At 31.6% G+C, this 19,359-nt stretch overlaps 2 protein-coding genes across 2 annotated transcripts; one reads left to right on the forward strand and one right to left on the reverse strand.

The window, feature by feature from the left end:
• Window positions 1-2,769: 2,769 nt before the first annotated feature.
• LOC114763101 (transcription factor HY5-like) lies at window positions 2,770-6,085 on the forward strand. Its single transcript, XM_028952708.1, has 4 exons — window positions 2,770-2,911; window positions 3,120-3,336; window positions 4,215-4,371; window positions 5,753-6,085. Exons 1-4 carry the CDS (start codon window positions 2,791-2,793, stop codon window positions 5,822-5,824), a joined length of 567 nt encoding a protein of 188 aa, XP_028808541.1. The 5' UTR covers window positions 2,770-2,790; the 3' UTR covers window positions 5,825-6,085.
• A 711-nt stretch (window positions 6,086-6,796) lies between these two features.
• LOC114763100 (GPI ethanolamine phosphate transferase 3) lies at window positions 6,797-17,000 on the reverse strand. Its single transcript, XM_028952707.1, has 20 exons — window positions 16,561-17,000; window positions 16,386-16,420; window positions 16,078-16,199; window positions 15,435-15,524; window positions 15,197-15,316; window positions 14,935-15,018; window positions 13,772-13,849; window positions 12,493-12,618; window positions 12,303-12,392; window positions 11,672-11,707; window positions 11,524-11,579; window positions 10,277-10,409; window positions 9,180-9,624; window positions 8,989-9,080; window positions 8,293-8,839; window positions 7,968-8,103; window positions 7,765-7,806; window positions 7,392-7,548; window positions 7,213-7,296; window positions 6,797-7,109 (listed from the first exon to the last, which is right to left on the reverse strand). Exons 1-20 carry the CDS (start codon window positions 16,848-16,850, stop codon window positions 6,993-6,995), a joined length of 2,880 nt encoding a protein of 959 aa, XP_028808540.1. The 5' UTR covers window positions 16,851-17,000; the 3' UTR covers window positions 6,797-6,992.
• Between the last annotated feature and the right edge of the window lie 2,359 nt (window positions 17,001-19,359).

Consider the following 19,359-nt stretch of genomic DNA (forward strand, 5'->3'; position numbering starts at 1 on the left):
AAAACTTGTTTTGTAATATAAATTATATTATAAAATAGATCTTATATTTAGGATCGGAAGAGTATTATCAAAAAAGAGTAAAAGTACATCTTTAATCTTTTGACTTTATACAATGTTTTATTTGATCTTTTTAATCTTCTAATTCTTTCCTGGTTACTCTCAAAAGTTAGAGGATTAAACTATAAATATGTTTTTATTGATTATTATACTATTAAAATATATGGTATTACAACAAGGTTGATTTTTTTTCTTTTTGCAATGCAAAGGTATCATCTTGCTAGAGATATTTTTTTTTGAGATATTATTGAATACTAAATATAAACATATTTTTTAGCTGAGATTTAAATTTTAATTAGCCACATTGTGAGAACTAATCACTTCCGCTAGACTCAATCTCATTGTAACAATATTGATTGTATGATTGAATAAATCATCTAATTAAGTTCAAAATGGTACAGAATTAGTGAATCATGCAGCCACCTTGACCCCCAAAAAAAAAAAAAAAGGCACATGATGATTGAAAATAGTCGATCAAATTCAACATTACATATTTATAAGCCGTCTGAGGCTAACTCGGATGATAAGAATGGGATGAAGTACATATAAAGGCCAGAAGTATAAACTTTAAATTATGATAATATATTATCTCTAGTCGTAAATATAAAAATTAGATAACTAATTTACATATATTAAAAAATTAATTAGTTAAATGGATTATTTGTAATAAATAAATATTGTTTTTCATAAAATATCACTGTTATGTCATATGCATTAGAATCATCTTTTAATAAAACTTCTTAACATGTATAATTACGGCAGGAAGATAAATAGTGGAGATATAATGGATTGAATATTATCTATCAGATTAAATCTCCAACTAACTCTTATATTAAAAACTGAAAGTCGTAATAAAAAAAATGACATATTTATTTTTAAATTGAGTTGAGGTCATGTTTTTACAGGGGAAAAAAAAGTTTATTCCACTAAAGTGTTAGGGTGTTGTTTTACAATTCAGAGATCCTATTATTGGCCATGATCTTCTAGAGCTATATGTCATCTAGCTATCTTAATATCTTAGAAGTAAATTACTCCTTCGATTATTAATATAGGACCTAATTATTGAATTGATTTTGACTCCAAATATAAGATATATTTCTCATATTTATCAATTTTTTCTAAATTATTCTTATGATACTCTCTAAACCATAATCGAGTAGAAGAGAGTGATGTGATATTAAGAAAGATGATTATAATATTTTAAAAAAATATGTCATATTTTTTATAATTAACTAACATACGTAACTTTCTTAATATAATCAAATTAATTAAATACATCTTATATTAAGAATTAGAAGAGGATTTATTTTTGTTGACTTTGTACCATTCATGGCCACATCCATTTGTAGAAAAACAAATGCGCTTTTCTGCGTGCAGTGTTAATCAAATGTACAGTGACCAAAGCAGAAGATGTGGCATGAGAAAAAAGAACATAGGCTGGATTGGACAGCTCAGTAGAAAAAAGTGACAAACAAAGAGACATGACACTGTGGCTCATCTAAGTCCACACATTTTCTGATAATGTACTTTTGAATGTTCAATATACTTTACCCAGTGGCTTTAAAGATTGAAATAATTAGAAAATAATATTGTAGATATAATACTATTACATTTTAATTTTCATGCACAAAAATTAAAAAAATAATAAATAATTAATTTCAACAAAATGTAATGTATTTTATTAAATCCCCCTTATTTACCATAACATCTTAAAATATACAATTTTCATTTGATGAATATAACAAAACAATTAATGCTTTTAAAACAAAACTAAAATGGCAATATTTCAGCACAAACTCAAATCTGACCTATTAGTACTAGTCTACTAGATTTCAGAATGTTGCATTAAAAAATAAAGCCAACAGTTCTTTGAAAAGTTGGAAATATATCAGCACGTAACATTGCTACATTAAAGAAGTGCAAGTGCCGATTTGGATTAGCCTGAGAAAAATAATTTTGAGCTATATATAGTAAATATTGTTAAAAAAAAAAGAAAAATGACCAAAAAAATAAAAATTACTAAATATCAAATAAAAAATGTCAACAAAAATTTGTTATTATTTACAAATTTAATATTTTCAAAACCAAATAAAGTGTTGTTACCAAATTTGATTTGAAATTCAGTAATTTTTAACTTTTTTTTTGTCATTTTCTCTAAAAAAATTTATTTCATAAAAATGCAAAATTCCTTGTAAGCTGACTCAAACACAGGAAAAAACTACAAAAAATAAGAAGGTAAATAATTACATAATATTGTGATTCCTAATATAAGATATATTTGACTAATTTGAAGATATTAATGAAACTAAATAAATTATATAAATTATTATATTTATTATTTTCTTTTCAATTAATTTGCGTGACTTATAAATTGACATAAGTATTTCATAAAGATTATATAATATATATATTATAATTAAGTGATTTGTTTAGTTTTCCTAGTCTTCCTAAATTAGCTTACTAGCTCTGCTACTAAGAATTGGAACTAATATGTCTATATATATTAAAAATTCTTTATATATATTTTCCAAATACTGTGCAATGTGATTAAAAAGTGGCGGTTGTGTAGACAACAACGTGTTCAATTGTGAACCAAACTCTTAGGTGCCATTCCCATGCCTTAAATGGTTCGTTCTGCGATGAGATGATTCCAAGCAAGCATTCACACTTCCTTCACTTCACTTGTAATTTTCTAAGGAAAAAAAGGCTCTCCAAAAAGAAGAAAGAGACATTATGTCTGTTCAGCTCAGCAGGGAAGGATTAGTGTCTGCTTCTTCTTCATCTTCTTCATGGAACCACAGGCTCAACAACCATACGCACACCCCTTTCCCTCTTCACAAGACCAGCAAAATCGGTGAGTTCATTAATCTGCAATACACCCAAAAGTTTCACTTTTGAAGTTTGATCCTTAGTTTTCTTCCTCTTAGTAAGAACATATTCTAAGTTTGTTCATGGGATAATAATGAGAGATATACGAGGAAGATGGAATATTGTTAGGAACAAAAGTAGAGTTCATTGTGATGATATGAGAGTAGTGTAGATTGAAGTGGATAGTGTTGCAGAAGAAAGCGATGAGGATCTGTTCAGAGTGCCGGACATGGAAGCCACGGCGGCCGGTGGCAGCGGAGAGCGTGGAGGAGGAGGAGGAGGGGCTGTTGTTTCAAATGGGAATGCGAGCTTAAGCAATGTGACAGTGACAGTGACAGAAGCTCAGCCTCAGAGTGGAAAACGAAGAAGAGGAAGAAACCCTGCAGATAAAGAGGGCAGACGCCTCAAGAGGTATATTTATCTGAAGATCTCATATTCCTAGTCACATGAAAATTGTGGTGGTTGCTTCAATCTCAATTATAATATCAGGCAGTTAGTAAGGTTAATGCAAAGTTTAGTCGTATGAGTTTGTCTTCATTTTAATCCCTCAATTTTTTTTATTTCTATTTATTTCTAACATTAATTCTTATAATTTAGTATAAATTGGACCATTTTACTGGAAGCACATTCCACACTCATCACAATTTGAATCATCCAGATATATTTTAGATGGTTAATTTAAATTTTTTATATATTTTAATCAATTCTTTGTTTTAATATATATAATTTAAAATAAATATAATATCATAACTAACATATCTTTAAAAAACAAGTTTATCATTGAAAAAATTATATATTAAAAATTTTAAATCTGAATTATCCATATTAGATTTTAGATGGTTTAGATTACATTACAGTATGCCCATCATAATGATAAGCACTAAATAAAAACCTTCATTTTACCTCCTCACCGAAAGTTGTAATTTAATATTGAGAGACCAAAATGAAGACTAATTTGAAAGAGTAAAGATTATAGTAACTCCAATTAGTATTTATCATTTTATGTGTATTTATAAGTCATTTGCATCCTAAGCCTACAAAAGAAGGGTATTAAAAATATGTTCTACATTTTTTCTACTATATTTTATGTTATCTCTTTCTGCATTTATTAAGTGAAAAAGGGATAAGATTAGGGAAAAAAATCTTTAATTATTTTATAAGTGACTTATAAATAGTTAAATAGTGGTACTTTTTTAAATTAGATTTCTTTTTCTTTATGTTTTCTCAGTTTCATGTGACCATGAGATTAACCATTGTTTACACACACATACACATATATGAATGAGCAGGCTGTTGAGGAATAGGGTATCAGCACAGCAGGCAAGAGAAAGGAAGAAGGTGTATGTGAATGAGTTGGAAGCGAAGGCTAAGGAGTTGCAAGACAAGAATTACAAGTTGGAAGAGCGTATCTCTACTGTGATCAATGAGAACACCATGCTTCGTAAGGTATATTTAATTTTGTTGAACTTACATCAATATTATTATTTTTATTATACTACTATCTCCGGTCCTAATTATAAGAGCTAGTTGACTAATTTGAGAATATGAAGAAAACAAGTTAAGTTAGTTTTTTGTAATAAATGAATGTTGTCATTCTTAAAATATCCTTACTAATCAAGTGTGTTGGCTAAAATTATAATTATTAGAAAAATTGTCTTGAAAAAAATTGCATAAAAATGAGAGATAAAATAGATTTGGGTCTTATATTTATGACCAAAATAAAAATCAAACGAGATGTTATATTAAGAACTGGAGGTAGTATTATTTATTTTCACCTAGCCTTTTCTCCTTGATATCGTATGAGAAATAGATAATAGGGAGAAAGACATTTAAACGAGATCCCAATCGTCTCTTTAAATGATTTATAATTATTTGGGTGGAATTCAAACTATGATTTTAAAAATAATTTTACAGTACACAAAGTAAATTTGTAAAGGAGTTTATCTTAATTTGTAAAAAAATGATTTTAAAAAACAATTTTGATGGTATCCAAACACCCTTAAACAACATTGTTATGTACTATTCTAGTATTTATTTCTTTTTCTGAAATGACATAATTGTCCTCTGTGAAATTACTTGCCAATGCCTTTGTTGCTACTTAATATAATAAGTTAAAGTGGTTGCTTATTGCTGTTTTCAGTTCACTATAAAATTTAATCTCAGACTAAGTTTTGAGGATTTCAAAGTGAGTAGGATATTTAGGGTCTTAAATTAAGATTTTTAGATTTGGGATTATTTTTGTGTCCGTCTCCCTGATTAATATATAAAAGAAATTAGCACGGAAAAGGGCTTTCTAGGATAAAAGTTCACAAAAAAATAAGGATGGTATAGAATCAAATAATAAGAGTTTAATTAAAGGTAAGCGGAACCAAACTATAGGCTAGATGATAGGCTTTTAAACTAATTTCTTAAGAGGATGTTTGGGTTAAAACCAAACTATGGTTTTAAAAGTATTTTTAGGATTTATGAAATAAATATGTAGAAGAGTTTGCATCATTTTGCAGAAAATTACTCTTTAAAAACACTTTTGAGAATTACTAAACACCCCCAAGTCGATTTACTTTTTCACCTTGAAGAGAAATTTATGAATATGTTAGTCTAGATGATAGGAGGGATTGCGTATAATTTCAGTAAAATATTAGGAAATCTATACAATTTACTCATTATATATAATTCAATTAAGATATTGCATGAAAGTCTGATTTCTTCTATTTTGGATTTCTTCCCCAAAAAATTATGATGACAAGTGTGTCAAAATTTAATTAATTATAACGAAAATTTTCCATGGTTAATAGTCAATTTAATTTTGCTAATGTGTGATTGGCAGGTTCTTATGAACACAAGGCCTAAAGTTGATGAAAGCAGTGAACCAAAGCAGGATCAATTAAGTAAAAGTTAACAGAATGTGTGAGAGCTATAAACACATCAATGATTCCTTCATGCTACTACAAGAAATTGGAAATTCCGATCATACCCTTGTCCTTTCTTAATTTGTTACTGAATGATTAATTGAAGATTATATAATTAAACTAAGGATAATGACAATTTCTTTCTAGGTAGATAAGGCCAAGCTTGTTCCTCTTGAGAATTCTTCCTCTGCAATTACTTGTACTGATGGATCATGAAATCGAATGTTAAAAAAAAAAAAATTATATTTTCCTCGTTCTCGTGACTTGGTGTCATGCAAACTGTTTTTACAAACCTCATCTCGTTAATACCTGCTTCTCTAATTAATAAGACTATGGACTTGGCAATCTTTACAAAAGTGATTCTGGACCCAAACCATGATTTGGACCCAAAAATTGCCAAACAGTGACAAAAATACTCAAAACATGATTTGAGCCAAAACCATGATTTGCGAAGGAAAATGAAACTACTTCTAGCCTAATAATTGAGGACCGTCGATGATGAGCTGTCAGACAATTTTGTACATGACAAAAAAACACCCTAGAATTCAATTATTCAATTATACCTTCAGCCTTCTGTCCTCTGTTATTCAATCATTTTTCTATAAACATTAATCTCATATTTTATAAATATATAAACACATTATTCATATATTATTAATTATGTTGGTAAAAACATATTATTAATAATTTTATTCCTTCAAATTAAAATATATTATAACATCTATCTTTCATGTAATTATCATATTAACTTATGTTTTTTTTAGTAATTTGCATATAAAAAGTGTTTTTGATAATAACTATCCAAACACTTTCACTTTATCAGAATCTTCCAAAATCTATTCTAAAAAATAACTAAATTCCTAGAAGCTATTTTCCAAACCATAGTTTGGTGTTATCCAAACACCCCTTATGTTTTTATCGCCACAACAAAATTAAGCAAGAGACAGATTTGGCCGGTTTTCAGGAGCAAGCTATAGATTCATGTGCTTATACTGTCATAAAGAAATATCTAACTACAAAATTTGTGTGATCGTAGAATGAATCTATATACAGCAATGCAAAAAATAGGGAGAAAAAGAATTGGTGAAAAAAAAATTGAAAAAATGAAATGCAGATCACTAACATAATATATAACTAATCAGCATCCTGATATTAGAGCTATTGGTCATCCTTGACTTGATCAAAATAGTAAAGTGAAGCCCAACATGTGAAGATGTCTGTAAGGAGAAGACCAACCACATCGAAAACAAACTTGGGAGCAAATAAACCCCATACCTGCGAGAACATGAAACATCGACTTTACTGGATTAACAACAAAAAACAGCAAATGTGTTGACCCCAAAAAAAGGAAAAAAAAAACATCTGACATCATTTTTACCATCAAGTGTCGCCTCTGAACCGTGACACATAATATTGCAAAAGTTGTTGTAATTGCTGTACTTAGCCCATACATCACATACGCCTTAACAAGACATTGTATTTAAGAGTGTCAGAAAACAGAACATTCCATGGTTAAGTAGGGGGAACCCTAACAACTTACGAGTAAAGGGAACTCACTTGAGATAATTGTGTGTAGATAAAATGTTTTGTTTGATTAGCCTGTTTCATGGTTGCTACAAGAAATGGGAGACCGAGTACTGGAAGGATGATCGAAAAACCAAAGGTATCAATTGTTAGGAGGATTGCTTGACGAATGAGAACAAATTCTTCAAACCTGAAATGAATGTATTAAAATCATTAAAATGCCAAGCAAACAGTAAAACATGTGAAAAAGACCCCATTAAGATCAGTTATTGATCGTTTCCAAGAGATAGAGAAGTTTAATGTTCTGCAATGTTGGCCTTGAATCGCAAGAGATCTAGTGATTATATTTCTATCTGAAATATGGATAAATACTATTTTAAAAATGGCAAACATTAATGTAATGTACCCCACAAATGCAGCACCATAACGAAGACCATCAAAAGCACACCTGAAAATAAAAATGCAGAAGTCTATCATGTTCAAGGGTTAATAATTAATCTGTTGAATGTGCTTAACGCACGCTGAAGGAAGATGCAGAAACCACGAGAGAGCTCACGAGATAAAGCTGAAATAATACATCCTAACCTCAGACAGAAACAGCTAACATACCAGTGACCGCTGCAGAAAAAGAGGCACACAGCAAAAAGGCTCCATTGCATCACACGGAAGGGATCAACAGCCGAACTGCTGCTTGGTCTTTCCGTAGTACGCTCTCCTGTATTATCCATCCTCAATATACAATAACCTGGAAGGTAGTTTGATAGCATGGGGAAAAATCTTAAGAAAAAATGGATGTAGCTTCATGCTCATAAAGATGAAGGAAAATACATCACTGATTTGTTAACAATAGCAGGAAGGAACCATGACAGTAACATGTTTTAAGCATTAGACAGCAGGATCTAGTAAAATAACACAAGACAGTAGTAAAGAGAACCTCCAATTGTGGATGCACAGGCAATCATGGGACCCTGCTTTCCAGAAAGAAGAATGACAGTCGAACTCCACGCAGATAAAATGGCCACTGTTTTTGTGATTAAATTTTTCTTGCAATCCAAAGAGTTATCCTCAAATAGAGCACCAAATGACAGCAATAACAGCTGCCCCAAAGAAATAGCATAGATGATCCTGGGAACGTAATTTCTTCCAATGCTTTCAGGCATCAGTGCAAAACCGATCCTATTACCGTCTGAAATCCAATGCAACAGTATTAGCATGTAACTCAAGATGGTACTCCGAATAGTATACTTCCATGCCCACTTGAAGGAACTGTTATTGGTGGCCTTGTACAGTAGAAATGCCAACAGGATCAGAGCTAGCATGGGTGCAACTTCAGCCACAAACTCCCACACTGGAAAACCGGATGTGATGTTGAGGATCCATGAAGTGTGTTCTTTCATGAAAGCAGATGTGGCAGCCTGTTTTGTCAGCCCAACTTCAATGGAAAATTGACAAAACGCGCACAAGAGAAGGAATCCAAAACTCTGCAGAAAATAAAAATGATGTTCAGGGACTTCTTACTATGAAAATCAATGGAAGTTCTTATAAGAATTTATGCCTTGTCAAGTAAGAAAGTTCTCAAATAACAATAAACTTGCCAAACAGGAGAATGAAACCAAGGTGAGATACACACCTCTGGTAATAGCTTCTCCTTCCTGACTGCGTATCGTAACATCACAATCCCAGATGTGGCCAAAAGGAAATTTGCCACTTTTCCTTCCTCCACTGACAACAAACTCCAAGCCAAAAAGAAATGAGAAGAATGTCTAGGAAAGCTAAGGTGTAATGCGCACCAATATAAATATACAAGTGCTTCAGACTTACAGATGTAACTGTTTGAAAGGAAACTGCATGCACGGATTGCCAGTAAAACATATGCCAAAGTTGAGATGGAGAAAATTCCAGAAGCTCCAGATAGTGGCATAAATATACCAAGCTGCTTGTTCCCTCTTAACATGGAGAGAATTTGAAAAATGATTGATAGAAGCATGATTAAAATGCCAGATATCATCAGTTTCAAGTCAAACTCGGTCCATTTGAGGCGAGCTAACTCAGCAACAGTAGCTAGAAAATTAAAGTATGCATCAATTTGCTTCTGAAGCGTAGGCAAAATTGTATCACTGCCATTTTTGCTGCCTGACAGTAACTTCTTAGTTGAATGCAACCAATGGCTCTCTGCTTGAGCATAAGTGCTTGCTATTCGAGACAAGTCATCAGAGGAAAATCCAACAGCTGATGAAGCTGAATAAACATCTATATATCTCTTCACCTGAAAAAGTGCATCCTCAAAATGAGTAAAATGAGACAGCGGAAGAGCATAGATATACTTGTGTGCATGCACGTGCGTGCACAGAGAACATATGATCATTCTCCTGACAACTCATTTCACTTTCAGAATTGTCAAATAAGCACCCAGAATGTCATGTTAAAGCAAAGAGGGTATACTCAAACTACAATGCTGTTGGAAAGCATAAAAAACAAGAATGTAACAATCCGAAACAAGATTTACTTGCATTAAAATTGCATCAAGTGTAAATTTTACATGCAAGTATTTTGTTAACAAAAGAGAGATGATATGAGTTTGTTAGATTATGTACAAGAATCAGCTCTATAGTATTTTGCAGCATTGGACTGTCAAATCCAACAGTAAATACTTTTTCTTGAGAATTAGCACAAGTTTTATGAAAAAAATTTAATGAAGAAACTCCACAAGAACTGATGGCAACTTTATATGTTTGTGGAGGGATAAGACTACGAAATAATGCACTAGTCCAGAAACAGAAATATGGGAACTTTTGAAGCGCATAATTGAGTACTCAAAGTTTCGTAATTACCTAGCCAAATCTGTGATTGGTAAAATTGAAGAGAAGACAATATACTTATTCTGTAATTGGGAATTAAAAGTTCAAAGGCTTAAAAACCTGCCAAGAATTGACACATAGCACGTTAGCATAATTCTGCATCCAGACATCTGATTCTGATGGCTCCTGAGGGGCTCCCAAATCCCACCTCCGAGCTCCTAGAGCATACAGCTCAGGATTGATACGACCAATACTGAGAACAAAATTAATACTGCCTCATGAGTTCTTAAATTAGTTCCCAAGACATTTCTTTTACAGTGTGAGTACACCATGATGATGTAAGGAAAGCATAATCAGACATCAAAACAGAATTTCCATATTTAAAGCATACATTGACTTAAAATAGCAATGTAACCTACAAAAAATAAAGCGAAATATCTTGGAAAGAGATTGAAAGAATGGGATAAAACTACCAAAAAGGATTTGGTCCATTCAGACAATAAACGGGGGAGAACCAAATGAATATTGCACACGCAGTCATGGCCTTGGCTTTTAGGGCAAAAAATCTGAAGGACAATGAATATATAAGTTTTTGTGTTTCCCCCTCTGTGGATTAACCAGACTTGATTGCAAGAGTAGCTCATGGGCAAAAGGACCGAATGGCTCAAATATTTGGGGAAAATGACCTAACGTGCAGAATATGGAAGAAAAGCTGCAGAATCATGGAAGAAAAATTGCAGATTCTTTTTTTTTTTTTTGGGTAAGAAAAAATTGCAGATTCTGAATTCGGTCCTTTTCCCCAAATGTTTGAACCATTTGGTCCTTTTGACCAATTTTCCCTTGATTTTATCTAGTCCTTCCTCTCTTTACAATTAATTAAACTAACAACAGTCCAAAAGTCCTCTGACAACTCTGAATCATTTATATTTTTGGACAGTACTGTTAATTTTAATTATTTGTTTGACTATTTTTGGATTTTTTGCCTCATGTATTTATAATTAGTTGTTCTATTTTAATAAGGATAATGTTATACAATTTTGATTATGATAAGATCATTTAAATATTTTGTTTGTATGAAACTTTATCACTTAATCACTTGAGAGCTATGGGATCTTTCTTTCATTATCTATAAAGGTAATATTTCCATCTAACAAAATAAATTCAGAGGAAAATTGAACCCAGAATTTTGTCTCATGATTATAATTAGGAATGAGAGAGAAAGGTAGGGAAACTAAAAGGACGAGGGGAACAGAGGGGGAAAGAGAGAAGAACTAGAGAAGGGTTGAGAGAATTCATTCACATTAAATCTGATTCAATATAAGATGAAAATACACAACAGAAACATTGACAGCATGCTTAAACCGCACCTTCCATAAGGGAAAGGGATACCAATCAATGCTGAAACTGTTGCTGCAAAGTCAAGCTGCAAAAGTACAGTCAAAGAGGGATAATTATGGGTTTTCATAAATTTAAGTGCTTGAAGGGAATCACACTAAACAAAAGTGCCTTTCAAACCTGTTGCATGGAGCTGATGCAGACATTATTCCCATCCTGTAATCAAAGACAATATTAGTGATTTTAGAGAAGAAAAAAAATATACAGAGTAAATCACTGGTCACCTCCCTTGAAAAATGCTCAAATTAAATTACACGCATAAAATTTATTCTGGGTAGATTACTCATTCCTCCCGTTAGAGATGTTCAAATCATACAGCCCCCTTTTCTAGTATAAAAATATATAAAATATATCCTATAAAACTCTGTAACATGCGTCCAACTCTAGATAGGGATTTGACATTGTCCCACAAGCTGCAAATTGTATAAGCTCTCAGCTTGTTACAAAGAATGAACATGAGTGTCACTAAGAACAGTCCCTCATAGTTTTATACTAAACTAAGTACACAAGATAAGGCTTCAAGATAATAAAAGCTCCGGAAGATGATGATAATACAATTACCTAAAGATATGTTCTGATAATTTCCTACCTAAAGAAGATTTCATAAACTAATCCATACTGATTTTACAGCTTTTATATTCCAGTCGCTCACCACAGCTTCCCCATGTATACATAACTTCCATTCAGTTGTCTATTTTTCTGGCATAATTATGACTCTGTGTGAAGCCAGTAATGAAAGATATACTAATACCATGTCAAGTCGACAAGCAGAACTATCAAATTCTGGTGGTATGGAAGATGGAGGCTTCTTAAAGTTCATAGCAAAGACAGCAGTTTCCACCTGCAAGATGAGGCAGTAGATGTCCTAAATAAAATAGAAAGAACGAAAGACAAGGGATACTCATGTACCCAAATGTGTGGACAGACACTGTATAACACACCTCTTCAGAACCTCCACCACCATGATCACCGTTTAGGGTTTGTCCATGATCACCCATCACAATAAGCATAGTATTCTCATGTAAACCCCCAGGTCCAGATTGACTTTCGAGCTCTTCAATTACTCTCTGCGTCAAAATGCTAAGTTTGTTTATTAAATTGAAATGGGATAAAGCAAACACCAAATGAGCTAAATAGGGCTTAAGTAAGATAACACAATACAATCACACAATTTAAAATAATGGGGAGGTCCCAAAAAATTAAGAGTGCAGCGGATCTTCATGATTTGTGCTGTCCACATCTTAGTATTAATAATTAATATTGTGATAAGTCTCTAAACAAACTAAAAAAAGTATTAGCATATAAAACACTTGAGAGAACTATTGAGAACAAAAATATAAACTTGAACATACACTGAAGCTGCCCAATCCCTTAACATATAAAGTGAGTTCCCCAAGAAAAACAATGAACATAACCTCATAAATCTACAAAATGTTCTACCCCATGATTCATCTAAAGACAAAGAAGTACCACTGAAGGTATGAACCAACCATATGTCCAAATTACAGAAAAGAGAAAAGATGAGGAAAAAACTGCACACTGAGAAATTATTTCCCTCCTTTGTCCACAAACTGTTGAACAAATAAAGAGAAACTTCTCTAAATCCCAGACATATCTCACCAAAGACCCCAATTGATCTAATTCCATAATACATAGCTACTCTAACGTAAAAACAAATGAGTGCCACATTCAGCATTTTACTTGCACAGATGCATAACAAAGGGATGAGAGAGAGAAGTAGGGAAGAATGGAGCAGTAGATGGCAAATAATCTCAATCCTATTCAACGGGAAAAAGTCTAATATAAAAGTAGCCCTAGAGCTGTTTATAGAGCCCAAAGTTCATTTATTAAAATAATAATATTAATAATTTAAACTAACTTAAACCTAGATAAGATAAGATGAAAACCGATACTCAGGTGCAGTTGGATGTCTCAAAGCAATAAAAAAATGGAAAACCAACAAGAAATAAATTACAACAAAGACAGCTCCTACACTTTTGGCAAGTAACTTCAGAAGGCGTTATAAGAACTAAGACACGATGATACTATAAAATATAATCAATATACAACAGAAACCAAAATTATCTATCACTATTTATTTATGCATTAATGTAACAAATATAAAATCAAATTATCTATGAACGTTTCTAGTTGAATTGAAAGTAGCAACACTAAACCTGAAAAGTCTTATCATTTAATAATAATAGTGCCAGTACATACCTCTAAAATATTATTGTATTGCTGCAACTTTTCTATCATCGGGTTGGAATCAACACCAAATATATGTCCAGCATGATCCTGGAATATACAGAAAACACATAAAAATGGTGGAAATTACTTACCCTCTGTATAATTATAATTCAGTGAAAAAAAGAAGTAAAAGACTAAAAATCATTCGTAAATTCTGTTATACAACTTTGAAACTAATCCTATGCTTTTTTATTGGTCAATAATTTATCATGAGTTATAAAATCTGAAGAAATGACCCATCAGATCACTATAAGAAATTATTTGTGCTTTCAGCAAATCTAGAACCTTCATTGACACTACACAGCATCCAGAATACTGTCATACTCCTCAGACCATTTTAAATACAACTTCTTCTAAACTACATCTCAAAGCCAAATTATTGCACACATATTTTTTTCTCACTTTAAAACATAAGATTTTAGTATTTGTTTACTTTTCATCAAAGAAGAAATTTTATTAGAAAGAATAATTTATGGCCAGCTGAAGGTAAAGATATCTTCAGACCAAAAATTACAAGGAAAGTCCAATATAGGACAAAGTGAAAGAAAACGTGTAATGGCTACGAATCTAATAGAGGTATACAACCTCTTTGCATATTAGATAAAATAATTTCCTTAAAGAGACAATGTGCTAAGCACCGAAGGGAAGCCACATGTAAATAAATATCCCATGGAAAAATTAAAGAAGTTCCCTTAAAGATGTATGCATACCATTCCAAGCATAAAACCAATGAATCCCATAAACTGCACTACCAATGCATCTCTTGATAAACCGGATACTACCTCCAGTTCTAAATATAAGATCTAATTTATAGTGTAATTTGCACTACAAACTAAATCTTATATTTTGAACCAAAGGTAGTACATCACAACTAGTACGGCTATACCCACATAATTGTCAAGCTATAGGATCTGAAAAGTTGATAAACTTCTCAAAATATTCTTTTCAAGCTAAAAAATAATCCAGAATTCAAAATCAACGTCAATAATTGAAATTGCAGTCTATTAACAAGGGAAAAAAGTAAAATAAATTGGCAGTGTAATACAAACTAATTAGGTTGGAATTTTAGCCACATAAACACACAAAACATCGTAGAAAGACATATATTTTTCCGTGAAAAATATCAAACACACCACTCCAAGAAAATGTGAAATAAGAACATCCCAATTTTCCTCATGAAGAGATGGAATAAGGTGGTCAATGCATCCATTGTCAACCTGAAGGATAACCAGCATTATGTTAGAGTGACAAAAATTAGCAGTCAAATGTAAAATTTTATGCCTATTCATTGAATGAAAAGCCACAAAAACATTTCACTAAGAAGTTGTAACCCCAAAGTCAAATCTAACTATTATATGGCATTCTTTTAAAATTAAAAACAATATTATGTCATACCGTATCAAGATCTTTGACGTTGAAAGAAGGGTATGGATATGATCTTTCAAAATGATGAGGAAACAGTTGTGTCCACGTATCATCCCCCATCATAAGAACTTTTTTCCCATTCTGAACCAACTGTAAGTGATTTGAATTTCAAAATTTGGTAAGAACCGTCAGGCATCTCAAAGTGGAATGAAATACATGAATACAAAAACTTAGTATTACAAGACAGGGAAGAGAAGAAAAATCCTACCTGATGTATGAGGTTATCTTCAACAATTGCGGGTGCACCAAAGCTATTCCCAACATCTACAAAAGTAGGCAGTCCCCCAGTAGTCAAGCCCTACCCAAAGGAAGAAACCAAAAACTGTCAGCAATAAATTTTCTTACATTTTAACAGTAAAGGACTCTCATAAAAATGGGAAGGAAGAACAAAACACCAGAGGATCAGGTATCATCTTTGACTGAAAACACATCTAATTAAATTTACATACAGATTGAAAACCAAGAAGAAACAAAGAAATCTGAAAACTTAGACTGCCACTTAGATTATACTATATGAATGAAAATAAGGACAGGTTTCCCGTCATGGGAACTAACATAGTCTAAAAAAGATTTGAATGTTCTTAGAAGGAGTTGCACCATATGTAGGGTAGCAGAATTAATCATTCACAGTAAAGAAGCACAAGTATAAAGCAAAACATGTAAAATGCTAACATATAGTGCAGGTAAAAATATGCACAGTATGGTCCACAAGAATCCAAGGAAGAAGAAAAGACTAGTTTATAGGGCCATAGCACATGGTCATCGCTTCATCGGAAAACTCACATTTTATTCCAGATTATGAGAAGATATTTATTACTGCACTGCTATAAAAAGAATGCAACTAATTTGACCTTCAGTCGCTGCAAACTTGTTGTAGGTGGATCAGCAAAGGCTTTAAAGATTCTTGCGGATGATCCATTTCTAGAAGCCACCATCCTCAATACTTGTAATTTATCCATCCATGGTTTAGATTCTGAAGCATGAGATGAAATTATTCTAAAGTTGCAATTCATTGTCAATCTAAAAATTTGTATTAAGGTACCAAAGCAACGATTCCAGATGGAAATAATACAGGTCAACTCAAGTCTTCGTTACCCAGAAGAAGAAGGAGAAGGAAAATAAGAAGAGTGGAACCAGACGGTAGCATTAGATAACTGACCAGGAAAGAATGAACTGGGAGCGACAAAATCAAACCTGAAAAGCGATAAACAAAGTCAAATGCACCCAAAACATAATCCTGACAATGAAGAACATAGAAAAAGGACCCTGTACATATCCCAAAAATATAATCAGGTGAGATGGGAGATTCATAGAAGAATGAACGAACAACATACCTGAGAGCATCAAGAACAATAATAACCAGACGGTTTATAGCAGGTTTAGTCCAGCAAGACCCATCTGAAGAATTAGTGGTGCTGTTCAAGTTATCAGAAGAAGAAAAGCAAGGGGACTGGGAAATGTCGGAGCAACTGCTGTAGTAAGGAAGCTCGGTTCTAGTAAGCAGAAAGCCTCTGGTGAATAGGAAAATGGCGACGACGTGAAGCAACAGCGTCAACCACATTGGCCATATGTATTCCCACTTTCCACTCGGGCTCCTCCGTCGTGGTTCCATCTTTCGCGCCATTTCAGGAGTTCGGAGCCCCAAACTCTGATCTCAGGAGTTTCTCAAAAGTGAGTGTCTTTCTTCACTTTTTCTTCCGCCTTGTTGAGTCCGAAGTTCCAAGTCCCAATCTTTGATCTCAAGAGCTTCTCAAAAGCGAGTGCTGTCCTTCACTTACTCTTCCGCCTTGTTGATATCCAAGTCCCAAACTTCGATCTCAACAAAGGCGAGTGCTGCTTTTGACCCCCTCGTCCGCCTTGCTGTCGAATTTTCCAAAATAACATTTATTTATGAAGTAGCATCAAGCAGGAAAATTTTAATAAATTTAATTTGAAAAAAATTGTAGAAATGGAGATGAGGCAAAATAAAAAACTAATTAAAAAATTTTTTTATTTATTTTTAAGTCAAATTCATTAAAAAAATTCTGGATAGGAGTTGCTAGAAAAATACTTTAAAATGTGTATGCATATAAAACTAGTGTAAAATTACTAAAGGGTGTTACCTAATCTTTTGACCAAAAAAAGGGTGCTACCTAATCCTTTATTTACTAAATATTATCTTTAAAAAATCTTTTATTTATACCGATCCATCCCTCACTATAATAAATCCCGAATTCATCTGGCATTCAAGGTTTCATAAATTCTCAATATAATTCAAATTACAATTTTTTATAACCAAATTTTTAATTTAAAAGATTGGTTTGAATAAGTCTATTTAAAAAATTTATAATTTTAAAAGCCAATCAATTTTCTATATTTGAATGTGTCTTTGAAAGCTAATATATATAATAAAATATAAAAAAAATTAATTTGCAAGTCTTTATAATTTCACTTGATTTCTAATATTACATCAGTCCTAATTATAAAACCTCATTTGTAATAACAAAGTCTTATAATTAAGATCGGAGGTAGTAAGTCTCAACAGTTTTTTTATTAAGTGCTTATCTTTAAATAAAGTTTTCATAATTTCACCTGATTCTAATTAGTACTACCTTAAGTATTTAATATAAGAACTAGTTGACTAATTTAAATAAATTAAGGAAACTAGTTAAGTTAATTATTTATAATAAATATACATTGTCTTTCTAAAAATATCATTACTAATCAAGTGTACTAGTTATAACTATCATTATTACAATGGTTACTGTGAGAAAAAAATGCAAATATAAGAGATAAAATGAATTGGGGCCTTATATTTAGTATCAAAATAAAAAGTCAAACAAGCTATTATATTGAGGACCGAAGGTGGTATTCTATAATTGCTTGTGATTGATTAAAAAAAAAAAAACAACAACAACAAGGCATATAACATGATTAATAATATGATGAAAAAGAAAGAAAACACCATAACACTTTATTAGAAATCATATATTTGAAGATTAATTTTCCTAGCGTCAAAATCTTTTTTTTTTTTACCAGAACCTAGCGTCAAAATCTATACTGTTTGTTCGGGCGTCACAATGCATGTGGTCAACAAAAACCTTGATTTGGAGAAAAAACCGTCCCAACATTACGTATTTTCTCAAAATCATTTTTAAATTTGAAACTATGGTTTGAATAATCACTTTTGAGTAACAAATCACCATAATTTTTTGCAAAATCATTTTTAATTTAAAAACTATAGTTTTAGGTACAAAACCATGGTTTCTCACAAAGTGAATTTCTTTTTGCTTTTGAAGCTATAAAACCTTACTTTGAGATATAAAAATATATATACATTTTAATTACTACCTTTGATTTTCCATATAAAAGCTAAATAACTAATTTGTTAATATTAAAAAAATTAGTTAAATTATTTATTTATAATAATTATGTGTCGCATTCTCTAAAATACTTGTTAATGATGTGTATTGGAATTATTATTTGATAGAATATTTAATATGTGGAAATTAACATTAGGACTACTTTAGAAAAAAAAATGAATAAATGTGTGACACAAGATAGATTGATGTTTTATATTCAAAATCAAATTAAATACCCAATTTGCTCTTATACTAAGGACATGAGATAATTTCAATTACTTATATTTTTTTCATATATTATTTATAGTTTACAGATTTATTACTTCAAACAAAAATATAAATTAAAATCTATCTTTTATCTAATTATCATATTAACTTATGTCTTTTTAAGTAATTGCATATGAAAAAAAAAAAAAGATTCTGATAATTTTCACTTTATCAAAATCACTTTTTCAAAATATGTTATCAAAATCCATTTTTTCAAAATATATTTTCCAAACTATAATTTGATTCTATCTAAACACTCCCTAAATTCTAAAAACCAACTAGAAACAACTTACACCAAAAGCCAAGTGCACTCTGCTTTGCCAGAGTTGGAAAAAAGATACTGCTGAAACTCGAACACTGAATTCACATGAAAAGAGAGTATAGAGTTGTAAGGAAAAAAGATGGAGTAGTATCTGATAACTAAAGTATGTGAAATTAGAATGGGAAATGAAACTGGATTTAATCAGTGATTAGCTTCTTAAAATTGACTTTACAGAGTTCTATATGAAAATAATTTGTCTCACG

Source organism: Neltuma alba, unplaced genomic scaffold, assembly GCF_004799145.2.
Source record: "Neltuma alba isolate B1F8T4 unplaced genomic scaffold, ASM479914v2 tig00011253_pilon, whole genome shotgun sequence".
Classification (NCBI taxonomy): domain Eukaryota; kingdom Viridiplantae; phylum Streptophyta; class Magnoliopsida; order Fabales; family Fabaceae; genus Neltuma; species Neltuma alba.